We start from the raw sequence: 21417 nt of genomic DNA, 5'->3' as shown, positions 1-21417 counted from the left end.
ATTGAAATTTTTCCGCGAAAAAGCGGGGGTGCGATAGCTGAACCGCGATAGAGCGGAGGGTTACTGTATATATATATATATATATATATATATATATATATATATATATATATGTATATATATATATATATATATATATATATATATATATATAGATGAACTATTGAAATCATCAGGAAAAAAAAAACTAAAATGCATTGTTGGTGGTTTCATTCTGCATGTGCTCACCCCCTTGTCTATCAGTGGCTACGCAAGTTTGGCTTTCCTCGGTGGTTTCACTTTAGCGACAGAGTCGTGTTTCAGCTTCAAGCTGTAGCCTCTTACTTCTTTCTTCTTCTGAGTCGTTAACTTGGGGCCGCCTTTCCGGCTCTTTGAGCTTCATGCTGCAGCCTTGCAGCATGAATATATATATACTGTATGCCTGCCACATCTGTAGAGGACTGCTTCTCCATTGCCGAGGCAACCACAGGTTCCCAGTGCAGCAGTGAAGCCCCACAGAAACAAGTACGAGCCGATCGATATAGTGCTATACATGCCTGACACCAATGGGTGATGCAAAGAACATTATAAAATGAAGGGAACAGTATAACTTGGCCACTGACCTGACTCTGCCCGTTCGCTGTGTCTGCGTATAGGTGAGTGAGATCACCTGAATATTGTGATTCAGACCTTTGAATGTAATACTCCAATCTACAATCTATCAAGTAAGCAAACCAGCCTCTGTGGCTCAACGTCTGAGATGACATCCGAGGTTCGATCTGTATGGGGAAGCAAAGGTGTGTACACCTGATCAGCTCCAATTAGGGTGAAACACGTGTTGTGTATTCTTTGTATAATTTTGCAGGTACTGTATCACACATACTGTATATATAGTTTGTCATACATGTAAGCTTGGGGAGTGCCTGTGCCTATTTCTCCATTTCCACCTTTAGAAAAGAGTAGAAGAACCTGGATGACCAATGACATCCCTTCTGAACCATCGCCAACAAGCCCCACCTCTTCTGGTCCAAATTTATACCTGCACAAGCAGAAATCGTCATTCTTTGTTGGACCATCTTTTACAGACAAACGTCCATCCTGAGAAGACTGGCAAGATCTCCCCACTTCCTTGATTAGTTTAAATTTCTTTTTAAAGAGCCCAGATATTAAATAGGGCATCCTATGTGACCCCAATGGCTCCATTTACAGTATATAATAGCATAATATAAAAAAAAGTAAAGGAAGTCATAAAAAAAAATAAAAAGATATATTCTTACCTTTTTCTGCTCACGTTTTACTATTTGGTTACCCATGACAGGAGGCTAACCTGCAAGTGAGAAAATAAAAGAAATAAGTATTGTAAAGATCAAAATAAAAATGAGGACAGTCTGCTCATCTGTAAAGAGAATGTACAACAGACAGCAGGGTGCAACGCTCCAAAAGTTCAACAGATTGGTACACAGCTTTTATTACAATGTCAGTTTGCATCTCAGTTCAGAATATGGAAGAATAAAAATTGTGATCAAATTTTTATTAAAACAGAAATAAAATTGTATGTCTTTATGTCAGTTTGCATATTAGACCATAAAAAAATTTGTCAAACAAGAAGAAAAATTTCTTTTCTAAAAATCCTGTTTTTGCTTTGTCATTCCCGGGGAATTGAATGTTGTTTGATGAGAAAATACATTTATTTAAATGACTTTTGCATGATGCTGCCACTTAATAAAATATATAAAAAGTGAAGGAGTCTGAAAACTTTTTGGAGGTACCGTATACCGTATGTGGCACGGTGGCGCAGTGGGTAGCGCTGCTGCCTCGCAGTTAGGAGACCTGGGTTCACTTCCCGGGTCCTCCCTGTGTGGAATTTGCATGTTCTCCCCATGTCTGCGTGGGTTTCCTCCTACAGTCCAAAGACATGCAGGTTAGGTTCATTGGCGATCCTAAACTGTCGTGTGTGTGTGTGCCCTGCGGTAGGCTGGCTCCCTGCCTGGGGTTTGTTTCCTGCCTTGTGTCCTGTGTTGGCTGGGATTGGCTCCAGCAGACCCCCGTGACCCTGTAGTTAGGATATAGCGGGTTGGATAATGGATGGATGGATGGATGTATACCATATACACAGTGCCCACCATAATGTTTGGGACACAATTTTATTCCTTGATTGTCCCCTCTGCTCCACAGTTTCAAATTACAAATCAAACAATTCAGACATCGTAATCAAAGTGCACATTGCAGACTTTCATTTAAGGGGATTTGCAGAAATTTTGGTCACATAACACTGTTTCTACGCGGTACCCCCATTTCAGGGCACCATAATGTTTGGCACACAGCAATGGCAGGTCTATTAAAGCCATTGTCATATTTAGGACTTTATCACTATCCCTTGTGTGAAATGATTGCTTAAAGTCTGCGATTCATAGACATCACCAGGGGCCTCATGTATAACGGCATGCGTAGAACTCACACTATAACATGGCGTAAGCACAAAAGTGGGATTGTGCGTACGCACAGAAAAATCCAGATGCAGGAATCTGTACGTACGCAAACTTTCACGTTCTTCCACTACATAAATCCCGATCAGCGTGAAAAGTAACGCACGTGCACGCGCCTTCTGTCCCGCCCCAACTCCTCACGAGTGAGGGAAGAATGGAGCGTGAGATCGACAGGCGGATCGGTGCGGCATCCGCAGTAATGCGGGCGCTGCATCGGTCTGTCGTGGTGAAAAAGGAGCTGAGCTGCAAGGCGAAGCTCTCAATTTACCAGTCGATCTATGTTCCGACCCTCACCTATGGTCATGAGCTATGGGTAGTGACCGAAAGAACGAGATCGCGAATACAAGCGGCTGAAATGAGTTTCCTCCGCAGGGTGTCTGGGCTTTCCCTTAAAGATAGGGTGAGAAGCTCAGTCATCCGGGAGGGGCTCAGAGTAGAGCCACTGCTCCTCCGCATCGAGAGGAGTCAGATGAGGTGGCTCGGGCATCTGATCAGGATGCCTCCTGGACGCCTCCCTGGTGAGGTGTTCCGGGCACGTCCAACCGGGAGAAGGCCCCGGGGAAGACCCAGGACATGCTGGAGGGACTATGTCTCTCGACTGGCCTGGGAACGCCTTGGGATTCTCCCGGAAGAGCTAGAAGAAGTGGCCGGGGAGAGGGAAGTCTGGGCATCTCTGCTCAAGCTGCTGCCCCCGCGACCCGACCTCGGATAAGCGGGAGACAATGGATGGATGGATGGATGGATGAATATGCAAATAGATATAAATAGCCTTCTGTGAAAAGACAATGGGAAAAGCACGGGGGGAAATATAAGAATTTCAGCGGATACCAAGTGGAGGCAAAGGAAAAATGTACTATTTGTTGGTTTAAACAGTGGTATAATCAACAAAAGAAAGTTGATTGAGTGACAGAGTATCGGAAAAACTCGAAAGATCAAATTCACAAAGTCGCACAGTGCCCGAAATAAAAAAGAAATCACATATCAAAGTCGCCGTGAAAAGGCGAGTCGTAGCCCAGCGTATGAAAGCTTATTAGGGTACAAACAAAAAACATAGGCACACAGTGGGAAAAAAGCACGAAATGTCAACTTTAATCTCGAAATTTCCACTTTAATCACGTAGTTTATTTTGCCATTAAAGTAGAACATCATAAACTTCATCTTAAACTTCATCTTTATTTTACTAGTTTCTCAAGTAGCACGTTAAATGCTTTGTTCTGTGTTTGATCTTCTATGTGCTCTGTGTGTGTGAATCACTACGTGCTTCCGTTCTTTCTCTTTCTCCGACAGGACACAGAATCCATTACATTCGAGATATTACAGCTCTCTGAATAATTAAAATACTGAGATGTATACGTGATATCATTTTCATGATGATAGGAATGAAAGCATGTTATTAAACATGGGAACACAGTGGCGCAGTGATTGTTCATGTCTCACGCAAGAGGCTTGCTGCACCATGTGCGACCTTCGATGAAATAATTTATTACAGAAGTACTGTCTCTTTCAAACGTACTAACCTCCAATTCCTGTCCATACTTTTCTTTCTCCAATCGCCACACAATCAGCTCTAATAGACGTTAAGCCATTTGTAAGCTTAGAACACCGATTCTTCAAAACTTTTGAGGAACATTGAAATATCTTCGTAGTACGTGTTTAATTATTCTATTCGTCTATCCTTCCAGTGTCGCGTCAGCACCAGCAAGAATACAGCGCAAGGCAGGAGCTATCCTTGAACTAGCTATACGCTGCGGCACCGTGTCCTCACATGTTTAATTATTAACAATACAGATTATTTAAATGAAGTTAAAGTTTTATCTGTATACTATAAGCAACATATTTTGCTGCATTTCATCTTAAAAATATTGTCATCATACGCGCTTTATAAAGTAGCGCAGGTTGTGCAATATTATAACTGTAGTGTCAGTTTACAGTGAGGTTATTGTACTTATAAGTACAAACAGTTCTACAAGGAGCACTTCTTATAGTTCTTGGGATGAAACTGTGTCTGAAACGCGAGGTCCGTACAGGAAAGGCTTTGACGCTTTTTGCCGTGGTTGAGGTCGTGTGTACTTGAAACTGTATACCGATAATTCTCTTTCCGATCAGCTGCTGCTGTGATTCACACTCAGATACAGTAATATAAATACTCCAAGTGGTGCAGTGAGAGTAATACGGAAAAAGATGATCCGCTGTGGCAACCCTTAACGGGAGCAGCAAAAAGAAGAACAAGATGCAGTGAGCGTAACAACGCTAAAGCAGTTATGGTACTTGGAATACTATGGCTATTCCCTGGACCATTATATTGCTACAGGTTAATTACAATCAGATGCATTACACTAATAAACAATATGCAGTTAATTTCAGTGTATTTATAAAGCCGCGTCAGGAATGTGGAGCTAAGAAAGAAAGGATGAGCACACAGAACAGTAGTTTGACCATTCTGTGGACCATTATATTGTTACAGGTTAATTACAATCAGATGCATTGAATTTATGAACGATATGCGGTTAATTTCAGTGTAGTTGATAAAGCCGCCGCCGTGGATGTGGATCTAAGAAAGGGTAACCACACAGGAACAGTAGCACTGCTTTGACGCTGGGTGCCGCCAGTCTGCAAAACCGAGCGGAGAAATTGCGTACGCCAAGGTATGAGTTACCGTGGAAATGTGCGTGGCTTTACGCCAAGTTTAGGTTTTAAACATCGCGATTTGAGCGTGGAAAGGTTCGTACGCAACATTTCTGTGCGTACGCACCGTTTATACATGAGGCCCCAGGTGTTGAGGGTCTTCTCTGGAGATGCTCTGCCAAGCATCTAATGCAGCCAATTTCAGCTCCTGCTTGTTTCAGGGGGCTTATCCACTTAAGTTTTGTCTTCAGGCCTGCTCAAGTGGATTTAAATTGGATGAGTGGCCTGGCCATTCAAGAATCTTCCATTTTTTTCAGCTTTGATAAAGCCGTGTTTCCACAGCACTATGTTTGAGATCATTATCTTGTAGGATGAAGAGCCGTCCAATTAATATGGACGCATTTACTGGAACTTAAGCACATCAGATGTTTCTACACACCTCAGAATTAATTGTGCCATCAGCAGATCCATCGTCAATGAAGAGAAGTGTGCAAGGACCTGTGGCAGCCATACATGCCCAAGCCATAACACCCCCAGCACCGCCCTGTTTAACAGATGAGGTGGCCTGCTTTGGATCTTGGGGCAGTTCCTTTTGGTCTCCACACTTTGCTCTTGCCATCACTCTGATGAGGTTCATCTTTTTCTCGTCTGTCCACAAGTCTGTCTGACTTCTCTAGCGCCTTCAACACCATCCAACCTCTGCTCCTTAGGGACAAGCTGACAAAGATGGGAGTAGATTCATACCTGGTAGCATGGATCGTGGACTATCTTAAAGACAGACTTCAGTATGTGCGTCTCGGGAACTGCAGGTCTGACATCGTGGTCAGCAACACAGGAGCGCCACAGGGGACTGTACTTTCTCCGGTCCTGTTCAGCCTATATACATCAGACTTCCAACACAACTCAGAGTCCTGCCACGTGCAAAAGTTCGCTGACGACACTGCTATCGTGGGCTGCATCAGGAGTGGGTAGGAGGAGGAGTATAGGGACCTAATCGAGGACTTTGTTAAATAGTGCGACTCAAACTACCTACAACTGAACACCAGCAAAACCAAGGAGCTGGTGGTGGATTTTAGGAGGACCAGGCCCCTCATGGACCCCGTGATCATCAGAGGTGACTGTGTGCAGAGGGTGCAGACCTATAAATACCTGGGAGTGCAGCTGGATGATAAATTGGACTGGACTGCCAATACTGATGCTCTGTGTAAGAGAGGACAGAGCCGGCTATACTTCCTTAGAAGACTGGCGTCCTTCAACATCTGCAATAAGATGCTGCAGATGTTCTACCAGACGGTTGTGGCGAGCACCCTCTTCTACGTAGTGGTGTGCTGGGGAGGCAGCATAAAGAAGAGAGATGCCTCAAGCGTGGACAAACTAGTGAGGAAGGCAGGCTTTATTGTAGGCACGGAGCTGGACAGTTTGACATCTGTGGCAGAGCGACGGGCGCTGAGCAGACTCCTGTCAATCATGGAGAATCCACTGCATCCACTAAACAGTGTCATCTCCAGACAGAGGAGCAGCTTCAGCGACAGACTGCTGTCACCGTCCTGCTCCACTGACAGACTGAGGAGATCGTTCCTCCACCACACTATGCGACTCTTTAGTTCCACTCAGGGGGGTAAACGGTAACATTATACAAAGATATTGTCTGTTTTACCTGCATTTTATCACTCTTTAATTTAATATTGTTCTTTATCAGTATGCTGTTGCTGGAGTATGTGAATTTCCCCTTGGGATTAATAAAGTATCTATTTATCTATCTATCTATCTAAAGATCTTTTCCCAGAATCCTGCAGGCTATATCAAGACCTTTTTCTCAAACTGTAATCTGGCCATCCTGTTTTTGTGGTCTCCATCTTGCAGTGTGTCCTCTGTGTTTCTGTTCATGAAGTCTTCTGCTGATAGTCGTCTCTGACACACACACGCACACATCTGTCCCCCGAAGACTGTGTCTGATCTGTCGCAAAGGCATTTGGAGCTTTTTCTTCACCAGAGTGATGATTCTTTTATTATCAGCAGTGCAGGTCGTCCTTGGCCTACCAGACCCTTTTGTGACTACGGAGCTCACCAGTGTGTTCTTTCTTCTTCTTCATGATATTTCGGTCATCCTAGGGTTTTACTGAAGTCACTTGTGGTTTTATTCTTACTTTTCAGTTTCATAATGGTTTCTTTGACTTTCATTGACCCAGCTCTTGTCATGCTGAAAAAATGGCAACTACAGACTCCAATGGGTAGAAGCAAGCCAAGGTGTCTTATGAAGCCATGGAACCCACCTGAGGATTCACAAACACATGGGACGCCAATTGTCCCAAACATTATGGTGCCCTGAAATGGGGAGGCCATGTAGAAAGAGTGTTGTGTGACCAAAATGTATGCAAATCCCCTTAAATGAAAAGTCTGCAGTGTGCTCTTTAATCACAATGTTTGAATCATTTGATTTGTAAGTTGAAACTGTGGAGCAGAGGGGGAAATCGGGGACAAAAAAAAAAAAGTGCCTTTATCCCAAACATTATGGAGGGTACTGCAAAGTTATCATTAAATGGGACTCATTCAATATGAGTAACCCTTAATAGCAGTCAGCGTGTATGATGGCGCTATAGTACAGGGAATGAGCTCTGGCTACACACGACACTGCAAAGAGAAAAGTGGCTTCAGTAACCAGATAGATGAATGGGTGAATAGTCAGCCGAACAAGGAGTGAAAAAGAGCATCTGTAATGAAATCAAAATCACGACCCCGCTCTCTAATCGCATACGTCACTGAGAGAGACATCTCATTCTCTCGATTCCAACACTTAGGTGGCTCGTTTATTCAGTCAGCCGATGGTGTCGTCAGCACAGGCCAAACGTGTTGTTTACGCCAGTGACTTGTAAGTGAAGAAGCATCACGTATTGCCAAGATAGTGAGCCACGTGGGCAGTGCCAGCTGCTTTGATTTGCAAGCACATTGTTCCTATTCTGTGAATTATAACATATTTTCACCCAGCTGGATTTGCCAGTTACCTTATGCTACATAATGGCACACAAATGTGAAGTTATTCAAGTTTCTACTCCGACAACAAACCTCTGAGGGGGAAGAAACAAAACCTATTTGAGTGCAACTTTGATGAAATATCTCGTAAAATGCTGTGATCAAATGCAATTGATCACGTGAGCTTGAAAATCACCGTTTCTACAGAAATCATTTCCTAATTACGTTGTCGTATTTTTCTCTTTCTTACTTCTTTATCCACAATTCTAAAGCTGTCTTTTATCTGTCAATGCTTTTTACGGCATTCTAGAACTGATTTGTCGATTTCCTCAGTTACAGAATGCTACTTTTTCTCTTTAAGGAATATTCCGCCCAAGACCATTACTTTTTTGTAGATGTTATTTATCCCGCGTAGTTGGTAGCGATGGGCGAGAAAAATTTTTACTCTCGCGTTTTCATGAAGAACGGCAATAACAGAGGTTTCTGATAGAACAGGCATCCAACACTGGACAAAAGCAAACAATTTTCCAAAAAGTCCATGAAAAAAATTGTCATGTTCCTCACATGTAATCCACACGTCATGTCATCCAGTCGTATGCTTGCAATGTCTCTCTTTGTTCTTTTATCTCTAGGAGAGGTCAGCTCTAAAGACGTCTGGGGTCTCTCTATCGTCCCTTCCACGTCTTTATCCACAGATTGTATTTGCTTGCGCTTTTTCTTCCCCATAATCTTACATGCTATAGCGTACAAAGCGTCCTATAAGTCTTTACCTGTAAATTCAATCGAGCAACATGAGCTTCCATCGCATAGCACAGAGAATTGTTGCTCAAATATCGTGTCGTCCAAAAAATCGTAATCATCAACATACTCTGTCCCAATTCATGCGCAATATGTACAGTGGATTTACACTTAACATGCAACACAGGAGATTTAATGGAAGGAATTATTAAGGATAAGATGGAGCAGAACAAGGCAAGCACAGGAGTTATTAGGAACAGTCAGCACGGATTCAGATGAGGGAGGTCGTGTTTTATTAACATGCTTGAATTCTATGAGGACGCAACAAAAGGATATGATCAAAGTGGAGCAGATGATATAATTTATCTTGACTTTAAGAAAGCATTTGATAAGGTGTCACATGAGAGGGTGGGCATCAAATTAAAAGAAATGGAAGTTCAAGGTATGGTCTGTAGATGGGTGCAGAATTGGCTCAGACACTGGAAGTGGAGGATGATGGTGCAAGGAACCTCATCAGAATTGGCTGATGTTAAAAGTGGTGACCAGCAGGGGTCAGTACTGGGGCCGCTGCTATTTTTAATATCTATAAATGATATAGATAGGAATATAAGTAACAAGCTGGTTAAGTTTGCAGATGATACCAAGATAGGTGGATTAGCAGATAATTTGGAATCTGTTATATCATCACAGAAGGACTTGGACAGCATACAGGCTTGGGCAGATTTGTGGCAGATGAAATTTAATGTCAGTAAATGTAAAGTATTACACATAGGAAGTAAAAATGTGTGGTTTGAATACATAATGGGTGGTCGGAAAATCAAGAGTACACCGTATGAGAAGGATTTAGGAGTCATAGTGGACTCTAAGCGATCGACTTCCCGACTGTGTTCAGAAGCCATTAAGAAGGCTAACAGAATGTCAGGTTATATAGCGCCTTGATATGTGGAGTACAAGTCACAGGAGATTCTGGTCAACCTTTATAACACACTGGTGAGGCCTCATCTGGAGTCCTATGTGCAGTTTGGGTCTCCAGGCTACAAAAAGGACATAGCAGCACAAGAAAAGGTCCAGAGAAGAGCAACAAGGCTGATTCAAGGGCTAAAGGGGTTGAGTTATGGCGAAAGATTAAAAGAGCTGAGCCTTTACAGTTTAAGTAAAAGAAGATTAAGAGGTGACCTGACTGAAGTGTTTAACATTATGAAGGGAATTAGTGCAGTGGATCGAGATGGTGATTTTAAAATGAGTTTATCAAGAACACGGGGACACAGTTGGAAACTTAAGGATAAATTTCACACATACATTAGGAAGTTTTTCTTTACATAAAGTATAATAGATACTTGGAATAAGCGACCAAGTAGTGTGGTAGACAGTAAGACTTTAGGGACTTTCAAAAGTTGATGATGTTTTTTGGAAGAAATAAGTGGATAGGACTGGCGAGCTTTGTTGAGCTGAATGGCCAGTTCTTATCTAGATTGTTAAAATGTTCTATTAATCCCCTTGGTATTAATAAAGTATCTATCTATCTATCTATGTAATACAAAACTCAGACCCCTTTACTTTCTGCACTTTATTATTTATTATTTAGTGCACTGAATGTCAGAGATTTCATTTTAAATGGATATAACTGCCATTTTCGCCCACCATTCTAGGTTTAGGTTTAGGTTTAGGTTTCTTTATTTAGTCATGTTTACACAAGAAAATCTACAGTATACTAAAAGACCTCGCCAAAGTGTTTGAAATCAAAGGTGCCCCCGTGAGGACTAAGGTGTGTCCGATCCAAGCCACGGTGTTTTTGACCACTTCCTATGGTTGTGAAAGTTGGACAGTGAATAAAGAAGACTGTCGAAGAATTGATATTTTCGAGTTGTGGTGTTAGCGATAAATTACTGAACGTACCATGGAGGAGAACAGACAGGTCTGTCTTGGAGGGGTGTGGATGGCGAAACTCCATACTCGCGTACTTTGGACATGTTGTCAGAAGGGAGCACTCCCTAGAAAAGGATATGTCATGCTTGGCAAAGTGGTAGGACAACGAAAGAGAGGAAGACACCTTTACGAGATAGATTGATACAGTGGTTGCAACAATGGGGTCAAGCCTGTCAGAAATTACGAGAATGGCACAGGATTGGGCAGCTTTTCATTCTGTTGTACATAGGGTCGTTCCGAGTTATCGACTTAATGGTACCTAACTAGACTCAATAGCCTATAATGACAAAATGAGCACATGCCGCATCCTCCTTCATCATTACCCACAGTTCCCAGGGTGCTGTGCCCTTTCCCCGATGCTGCTACTCTGCTCCTGTAGCCTCTCTTCTTCTTGTCGGCTTCATGTTTTAGCTAACCAGCTGCTGAGAGTCCATGCACCTCTTGGAGCTCATCCAGCCCTCTCTCCTGCTCCCCAGACTCGTCAACCTGATGTATGCCACCCAACATGTCCTCCCCCATTTACCTCTCCCGAGATTAGCAATTCCTTTCTCTTATAGCTCCGTGTACTTTTTGGTATTTGAAATTTCATTTTAGAAGCAAAAACGGAAAAAACGAAAATGAAAGGAATGTTCAGATTTTGATTTTTGATCAAAGAATAAAATGAGGGAAAATAAGGTATTTTTTAATTCTGTGGTAACAAATACCAGTCATAAACTTAAAATTACACATACTTTTCTCGATTTATTTGTGATTCAAATAATGAAAGTGGGGGGCACGGCGGCGCAGTGGGTAGCGCTGCTGCCTCACAGTTGGGAGACCTAGGGACCTGGGTTCGCTTCCCGGGTCCTCCCTGCGTGGAGTTTGCATGTTCTCCCCGTGTCTGTGTGGGTTTCCTCCCACAGTCCAAAGACATGCAAGTTAGGTGGATTGGCGATTCTAAATTGTCCCTAGTGTGTGCTTGGTGTGTGGGTGTGTTTGTGTGTGTCCTGCGGTGGGTTGGCACCCTGCCCGGGATTGGTTCCTGCCTTGTGCCCGGTGTTGGCTGGGATTGGCTCCAGCAGACCCCCGTGACCCTGTGTTTGGATTCAGTGGTTTGGAAAATGGATGGATGGAATAATGAAAGTGTTATAGCTCAAAAAAAACCAAAATTGACGCATTTTCGTTGTCTGAAACCGGAGGTACGTCTTCTTCTGCGCGATTTTTGACGACACGTGCGAACAGTCCTCCTCACAACACATTAACCTACGGCCTTGAGTTACACTGCATGGCATCAGCAGAGGATGGACCATCACGTTGTTTTTCGGAAGAGTAAAAGAGTGACACTCCGGGACGAGGACATGACTGCAGAAAAACTGAGTTGCATCTTTCAGGTAAAAATACAAGCTTTGCAAACTTTGCTTCATTGATATGGCAGTTCTTTTATGAACGTTATTGTTATTACTTACTGTGAAACAGCTAACATTTGGTGATTTCATTTACTAACACTAAGTCTGGTAATTTTTATAATGCTAGCATTTTGAATGTGTGTAAATGTGTGAATGGTTGCTCATTGACAAGTGTAACACATGTTAAGAAAACTTTCTGTAAATCGTATTGCTCTCCTAACATGTGTTACACTTGTGCGCACTGTTAATACTCAAAACATTTACTGTATAGTAGCCGGTAAAAGTCAATGAGCAACCATTCAAAATTCTACCACTATAAAAATTGCCAGACTGCCACATCAATGAAGCAAAGTTTGCAAAGCTTATATTTTTGCCTGAAAGATGCGACTCAGTTTTTCTGAAGTTATGTCCTCGTCCCGGAGTGTCACTCTTTTACTGTTCTGAATAAACAATGTAATGATCCATCCTCCGCTGATGCCATGCAGTGTACCTTCAAGGTAGTCGGTCAATGTGTTGTGAGGAGGAGGACTGTTCGTACGTGTCATCAAAATTCGCACAGAAGAAGAAGTACCTCCGGTTTCAGACAATGAAAATGCGTCCTCACAGGTGGCGCAGTCGTAGTGCTGCTGCTTTGCAGTAAGGAGAATGTGGAAGATTGTGGGTTCACTTCCCGGTTCCTCCCTGTGTGGATAGCGCTTTGAGTACTGAGAAAAGTGCTATATAAATGTAATGAATTATTATTTATTATAATTATTTTGTTTTTTTTTGAGCTATAACACTTTCATTATTTGAATCCCAAATAAATTGAGAAAAGTATGTGTAATTTTAAGATTAATCACTGCTATTTGTTACCACAGAATTAAAAAATACCTTATTTCCCTCATTTCATTCTTTGATCAAAAATCAAAATCTGAAAATTCCTTTCATTTTCATTTTTTTCATTTTTGCTTCTAAAATGAAATTCCAAATACCAAAAAGTACACGGACCCTTATAGTACCGTTATTTTCCTTTTTTAATTCCTTCTTTTTTTGTACTAGCCTGACTCCCTGTTATTCTAAAATAGCACTCAGCTGGTGCCACACTGCCGTCGGCCGGCAATCATTAATTAACAGCAGTGCACACTGACACTTGCATGCCCAGCACCGACATCAGCTAAAACGGGATGTGTCATCACTAAAAGAGTTTAACTATTAAAACAACCAAAAAACACTGATTCATCTCTTTACCAATATGTGTGTAATCTCGTGGCAGTCCAAGTTGGATCTACCCTGCCTGGTTACTTCTGGGATCCTCTTCAACCGTAACCGAGATGAGCCAAACAAATGAGGACACATAACATTCAGGAATGGATTGATGCATAAGTGGTTCAGTGCTTTTCAGTGCTAACCCCAACCCTAAGCCTAACCAAACCAAAACAAAGTGCCCAATAGTGCAGTGCGCCATCCAAAAATAAATAATGGAATACATAATCCATAAAAAGTGTCCAGTGGAAGTTAAAATCCACATACAGGTGCTGGTCATAAAATTAGAATATCATGACAAAGTTGATTTATTTCAGTAATTCCATTCAAAAAGTGAAACTTGTATATTAGATTCATTCATTACACACAGACTGATGTATTTCAAAGGTTTATTTCTTTTAATTTTGATGATTATATCTGACAACTAATGAAAGTCCCAAATTCAGTATCTCGGAAAATTAGAATATTGTGAAAAGTTTCAATGTTGAAGACACCTGGTGCCACACTCTAATCAGCTAATTAACTCAAAACACCTGCAAAAGCCTTTAAATGGTCTCTCAGTCGAGTTCTGTAGGCTACACAATCATGGGGAAGACTGCTGACTTGACAGTTATCCTAAAAGACGACCATTGACACCTTGCACAAGGAGGGCAAGACACAAACGGTCATTGCTAAAGAGGCTGGCTGTTCACAGAGCTCTGTGTCCAAGCACATTAACAGAGAGGCGAAGGGAAGGACAAGATGTGGTAGAAAAAAGTGTACAAGCAATAGGGATAACTGCACCCTGGAGAGGATTGTGAAACAAAACCCATTCAAAAATGTGGGGGAGATTCACAAAGAGTGGACTGCAGCTGGAGTCAGTGCTTCAAGAACCACCACGCACAGACGTATGCAAGACATGGGTTTCAGCTGTCGCATTCCTTGTGTCGAGCCACTCTTGAACAAGAGACAGCGTCAGAAGTGTCTCGCCTTTGGACTGCTGCTGAGTGGTCCAAAGTTATGTTCTCTGGGACCTTGATTTCCAAAGGAAATGCAAAATTTACTTTCATCAGAGTCTGGAGGAAGAGAGGAGAGGCACAGAGTCCACGTTGCGTGAGGTCCAGTGTAAAGTTTCCACAGTCAGTGATGGTTTGGGGTGCCATGTCATCTGCTGGTGTTGGTTCATTGTGTTTTCTGAGGTCCAAGGTCAGCGCAGCCGTCTACCAGGAAGTTTTAGAGCACTTCATGCTTCCTGCTGCTGACAAACTTTATGGAGATGCAGATTTCATTTTCCAACAAGACCTGGCACCTGCACACAGTGCCAAAGCTACCAGTACCTGGTTTAAGGGCCATGGTATCCCTGTTCTTGATTGGCCAGCAAACTCGCCTGACCTTAACCCCATAGAAAATCTATGGGGTATTGTGAAGAGGAAGATGCAATACGCCAGACCCAACAATTCAGAACAGCTGAAGGCCACTATCAGAGCAACATGGGCTCTCATAACACCTGAGCAGTGCCACAGACTGATCGACTCCATGCCACGCCGCATTGCTGCAGTAATCCAGGCCAAAGGAGCCCCAACTAAATATTGAGTGCTGTACATGCTCATACTTTTAATGTTCATACCTTTCAGTTGGCCAACATTTCTACAAATCCTTTTTTTTGCATTGGTCTTAATTGATATTCTAATTTTCCGAGATACTGAATTTGGGACTTTCATTAGTTGTCAGTTATAATCATCAACATTAAAAGAAATAAACATTTGAAATACATCAGTCTGTGTGTAATGAATGAATCTAATATACAAGTTTCACTTTTTGAATGGATTTACTGAAATAAATCAACTTTGTCATGATATTCTAATTTTATGACCAGCACCTGTAAATATATTCCAATAAACAAGAGGTTAAAATCCATGGGAAAACTCCATTCATTAAAACTTTAGCAAGCCACAGTGCTTATCTCTATTACGATATCTCCTCCAGGTCACCTCAGCATGAGAAGACATCTCCTAACAGGCACAGTCAACCCTTTAACGGGACTCGGGTCCTCGTCACATATTGAGCCTTACTCACTCGCCTCCTGCTGCTGCTCCTCGGCCTTACACGGGAGTCCTCCTGGAGTGGTTGATTGCTTAACCCTCAGCCCCGTCTTGAGTGACGGCTACATGCTCCTTTCACTTTCCGACTGCCTGCCTGTACATCGAAGCAGGCCAATCCTGTCAACTCCTTTATCGTCTCTTTAACCTCCATCTTGCTCTTTCATCATTTCTCCTTTGTTTGATGCCTCTCTACTGTGCATGCTCCTCTTTATATGGCCTGATTGGACGCAGGTGTGGTACTCTGTTTCCTCCGAGGTGTGAATGAGGCACCTCGCATTTGCATGTGAATTCTTGATCAGCCAAGCACCCCAATCAACCCTGGAGTGACACATGCTCGAACACAACCGTATGTGATTGGAGCCTGCACGCTCCCGGACCTGATTATTTATTGAAAAACACAGATCAGCACGGACCTCTCATCACAAGTTTGAAGACACAGATCAAGACTCTGGACATGTTTAGTAAAATTTCAAGGCTGTGTTTCATATTAGCACACCGGTACTCATGAGTTCCATTATAAAACACAAGAGCAGGCTTGTTTAATTCATAAAATGCTCTTCACGTTGGGCTGCATGGTGGCGCAGGGGTGGTGCTGCTGCCTCGCAGTAAGGAGACCTGCGTTCGCTTACCAGGTCCCACCCTGCGTAGAGTCTGCATGTTCTCCCCGTGTCTGCGTGGGTTTCCTCCCACAGTCCGAAGACATACAGGTTAGGTGCATTGGCGATCCTAAATTGTCCCTAGTGTGTGCCTGGTATGTGTGTGTGTGCCCTGCGGTGGGCTGGCGCCCTGCCCGGGATTTGTTCCTGCCTTGCGCCCTGTGCTGGCTGGGATTGGGTCCAGCAGACCCCCGTGACCCTGTAGTTAGGATATAGCGGGTTGGACGATGACTGACTGACTGGCTCTTCACGTTAGACACCAATTTCATGTGTCAATTTATTATATGTTTGAAAAATGCCAAACTTATCCTTAAAGATCCTTGTCTGTTTCGTCCTTTCCTGTTCAGTTCCACTTCACTCTGTTCTCTGTACTAAGTGATGGTACAGGCTCTGTCTTCTACCCAACCCTTCTTAGCACGTCAGAGAATTGTGGGTCCTTTCGGGTAGGGGATGTCCTGCTACCTGCTACACTTGATCCACTTCCATTTGCCTACACGCTAAACAGAAACCCAGACGATACAATAGCACAGCATACTGACCTCTCCCACCTGGACCAGGAAAACACGTATGTGTGGATGCTGTTCATTGATTACGGCTCCGCCTTCCAATCCATAATTCCATTCAGGTTGGTTATGAAGCTACTTGATCTGTGCATCCCTGGGCAACTGGATCCTAAACTTCTTCATAGGCAGACCACAAGCGGTAAGGTTGCACAATGTCCCCTCCTCCAAACTGACACTCAATACCAGTGTCCCCCAGGGATGTGTGCTCAGCCCTCTGATGTGTACCCTGTTCACCCATGACTACACGGCCACACAAACCTTCTGTACTATCATTAAATTTGCAGACAGCACAACCATTATAAGCTGCGTATCAACAACAACACCACCATTCATTTCTATGGTATCCTTCAATAAGGGCGCGCACAAAAAGGCGAGCTTCAAAAGGGCGAACTCAGTTGGGCGCGGCGAATAAAGGCGCGTGTAAATAAAGGTGAGCTTCAAAAGGGCAACCTCAATTGAGCGAATGTTTTAATATTCTTGCTTTCGCCTTTTTATACGTTCAATCATTGCCTTATCTAATAAATTTTATGTAATAATTTTGTTGTGTTTGCCTTCATTCGCTGCGCCCAATTGAGGTCGCCCTTTTGAAGCTCGCCTTTTTGTGCACGCCCTTATTGAATAGAACCCATTTCTATAGCACGTTTTCATATAAATGATGGAGCTCAAAGTGCTTTACAAGATGAAGAAAGAAAAAGAAAAATATAAAAATAAGATTAGGCAATACTAAGTAACAAAGAATAAAGTACAGTCCAATGGCTGGGAGAACAGAAAAAAACAAAAAAAACCCAGAGGGCTGGAGAAAAAAAAAAAAACAAATATGCAGGGGTTCCGATGCCACGAGACCACCCAGACCCTCACTGGGCATTCTACCTAACATCAATGATCTCAATTAGTCCTCATGGTTTCCAGGTTTCACGTGTGAGAATTAGATAACGATGGTCATGCGAATCTCTGGCCTTCAATCCATCAATGTAGGGACTGCATGGTGCCCTGATCAGGTGGTGGTGGCACAGATCACCACCACAGAAAACCGCAGAAAGAACAGCAGAGAATAGTAGGAGTTAGTACAAATTGCGGAGCCATGATAAAAACTATAATTAAATGCATATGCAGAATATCAGGGTTACATTAAAATGAAGCTATGAGAAAGCCATATTTTTTAGCAGTTTTTTTTAAAGTGCTCCACCAGAATAGCCTGGCAAATTTCTATCCATCAGCTATTCCAGATTTTAGGTGCATAAGAGCAGAAGTCCGCCTCACCAGTTCTATTAAGTTTAGCTCTTGGAATTATAAGCAGACACTCATTTGAAGATCTAAGGTTACGATTTGGAGTATAAGGTGAGAGACATTCCGAGATATAGGATGGAGCGAGATGACTGAAGGCTTTGTAAAGCAGTATTTTAAAGTCAATTCTAAATGACACAGGTAACCAGTGTAATGATGCTAAGACTGGGGTGATTTGCTCCGATTTTCCTTTCCTAGTTAAGATTCTAGCAGCTGCATTCTGCACTCGTTGCAATTGATTGATGTCTTTTTTTAGGTAGTTCTGAGAGGAGTGCATTACAGCAATCTAGTCGATGAAAAACATAACCGTGAACTAATTTTTCAGCATCAGATGGAGATGAGTCTGCCTATAGAGCAGAGGTGAGAGTCCTGACATCATGGTGTTGGAACAACCTGCTGCTCAATGTCAACAAGACCAAGAAGCTCATTGTGGACTATAGGAGATTGCTGGGTGGTGGGCATGCCCCCAATCACATTGAGGGAACAGAGGTGAAAAGAGTCAGTTATTTCAGATTCCTGGGGATCAATATCAGTGATGATCTAAGCTGGTCACACCATATAGGGTGTGATCATGAAAGCAGCAAGACAGAGGCTCTTCTTTCTACGGTGGCAGAGGAGGTTTCACATGGACTCCAGAATACTCGTCAATTTCTACCGATGTACCATCGAGAGTATTCTGTCTGGTTGTATCACGACCTGGTATGGCAGCTGTAATGCTCTGGACCACAAAGCTCTACAGAGGGTGGTCACATCGGTGCAACAACGTATCATCTAGACGGAGATACCAGCCATCCAGGACCTCTACTAGCAGCGCTGCAGGAGGAAGGCACAGCAGATCCTCTCTGATCCCAGCCACAGATTCTTCACGCTCCTGCTGTCTGGCAGGGGGTACATGTGCATCCAGACCCACACCAGCAGGTTCAGGGACAGTTTCTACCCACAAGCTACTGAAGTGCTGGATACTGATCACTTTGACAACAACAGTTATTTTAAAAATACTAGACATTTATAGACTTACCTTCAAGCTGGAACGTTCATACTTTATACACGCATTACACTTCCGTGCTCTACGGACATTCAATATTTTACTATGCACCTTACTATTTGATTCTTACTTTTCTTATTTTTACTTTTTTTTTTTTATTAATGTTAAGTGTTATTTTACCGTGCAATTTGAGGGGGCTCTGAATCCTGGTAATGATGTTCCATTTTTATGTGTATGTGGCAATAAACGTAAAACTTGGAGGCTTGCTTTCTTCTTTTATCAACTGTTTCAAACAAATTATGTCTGCCCATGCTGGCTTTGTTTCACTTTATTCTTTTCTTCCAAAAAAAATTGGACCGCAAAACATAATGGCATAACCAATTTTTCATTTCTGAATTGGTCCAAGAAACACAGAAACTGGAAAATAACAGGTTGCTTAATTAAGGCAGGCGTCTAATTACAAGTATAAGACCAAATGGTTTGGGATGAAAACCTGCAGCTATGATGAGCCCCCTGGGACTGAACTTAAGAGCCAGTGCTTTAGTAAGACAAAATGAATGAATGGACAGTCCATAAAATGTTTTTTCTGATTGATGGAATGACAAAAATAAAAATGCAAAATACACAAAGATGCATAACATCCACATGTCAGCCGTAATCGAAGATACTTTGAATGGAGTAACCCCAACACACAGAGCATCCTTTCTTTCTTTACGACTTCTTTTTCACAATGCTGTCTACTATGGCTGAAAGAACTGTTAATCAGCTTCAGGCGTATTTTCTCGCCAGCATTTTGTAAAACGCGGTCTGGTGAAGTGTCATAAACAGAGGCTGCCCGGTTTTAAAATCCAAAGGATATTTTAAACAGATGGACCATCTGTTTAATACAGCTCACCACTGTGCAGGAGAGCGGCAGAGCTACATAAAATGTCAATTATGTTTGTTTAACGTTTATAAGCGTTGTGATTGTCTGACTTTTTTTGCGTATAAAATGGATATACACTTGAAAAAGAGTTTCCTCGCTGCATTGGCAAGGATGTCACCAAGCACCATACTTGACCCTTTGCGACACAGATGTCAAACTCTGTGCCTGGAGGGTCACAGTGGCTGCAGGTTTTTATTCTAACCCTTTTTCTAATCAGTGAGCAGTTTTCACTGCCAATTAACTCCTTTTACATTCACTTTAATAGCCCTGTTTTTAAGGATTCAGTCCTCTCAATTGATTCTTTTCATCATTAAATGGCAGCCAAACAGAAATGAGATGTGAAACGAGCCAACAGATGACCAGCTAAACTGGGATTTCAAACTCCATCCAATTTCACTACAACCAGTCTCTTAATGAGAAGCCAATTCTTGCTGCTAATTAATCCTGTTATTTAATTCCACAGCTTGTTGCTGCTCTCATTCTGCCACAGCAGACATTTCCAAAACTGTTGATTTTCTTTTTTTTCTAAGAACACCGTCAAAATGACCTCGGAGATCAACCTTACTGAGACCTTCACCTTTCTTTATTTCCAAGTATTGTGTGATGGGCACAGGTGAGCTGGTTATGTGCCAGCTCATTTTGTGTCTCATTATTGTTTGGAAAAAGAGACAACAAAGAGGACTGAGTCAAGTTAATCCATATTACTAACCGAGAATGGTAAACTGGAAGGCATGGACACAGGTACACAGCGATGGGACCATGAGACGTAGTGCGCACGGCGCCTACAGCGCGCATCTCATAAACCGCAAGCGCGAAAACGAAGGAGTCACGGCCCAAAAACGAAAGAGCTCAACTAACGTGAATGAGAAATTAAGCAACAACGCGCCCATCGCTAACGACTAACGACACAGCCACACAAAAAAGCGGATTCTGCGCTGCACCCCAGAGTCAAACGGAAGAGGCTACGGAGGCCCCACAGGTCCACAAAGATAGTACGGAAGGCGCGTGAAAGTACGAAAGGCGCATGCGCCTACAACGCACTTCTGAACAGTAAGTGCAAATATTCATATTACTAACGGTAAACAACGTATAAGTAATGGAGACACGGTCACGGCTCCATGTACTCACGGAAAACACAAACAGAAGAGGCCTTGGCGTCCCGCCCCACAGTCAAACCATACAAAGTACGGAGTCCCCAAACGTCCACAAAGCACAGCATAGTCACACCCGAGATAATACGGAGGGCACATGCGCCTATACACCGCAAGCGAAGTACCCACGGCTCAGAAACGAAAGAGCTCAACTAACATAAATAAGTGATTTTAACAGTAAGTGCAACACAACATATGTGAATCACATTACAGTAATACAATATTAACAGTACAACCACAGAAAACACAGGCTCGACACCAGATGGGTAATACGAATAAACGAACATATGGCATCCTCACACGTCCAAAATACACAATGTATGTAAATCACATTTCGGTGATGCATTACTGACAGTACAACGACAGAAGATGCTCCGTATTAACAGTAAGTGCAAATATCCATATTACTAACGGTAAACGA

The 21417-nt window shown here is 42.7% G+C and overlaps 2 protein-coding genes across 3 annotated transcripts in view; one reads left to right on the top strand and one right to left on the bottom strand.

Annotated features, from left to right (window-relative positions):
- Window positions 1-1306, bottom strand: part of mbpa (myelin basic protein a) — a 149818-nt gene extending 148512 nt beyond the window's left edge. For both annotated transcript variants that reach the window (XM_028817203.2, XM_028817204.2), the window contains exon 1: window positions 1257-1306. In XM_028817203.2, the coding sequence (XP_028673036.1) occupies window positions 1257-1292 (36 nt within the window). In that variant the 5' untranslated portion in view covers window positions 1293-1306. The remainder of the gene's footprint in view (window positions 1-1256) is intronic.
- The window catches only part of galr1a (galanin receptor 1a), a 414821-nt gene that overhangs the window by 78095 nt on the left and 315309 nt on the right, over window positions 1-21417 (top strand). The window lies entirely within an intron of this gene.

This window comes from Erpetoichthys calabaricus, chromosome 13, assembly GCF_900747795.2.
Source record: "Erpetoichthys calabaricus chromosome 13, fErpCal1.3, whole genome shotgun sequence".
Classification (NCBI taxonomy): Eukaryota; Metazoa; Chordata; class Cladistia; order Polypteriformes; family Polypteridae; genus Erpetoichthys; species Erpetoichthys calabaricus.
Note: the sequence above shows the minus strand (reverse complement) of the source record. Positions and strands in the feature narration are given on the sequence as shown.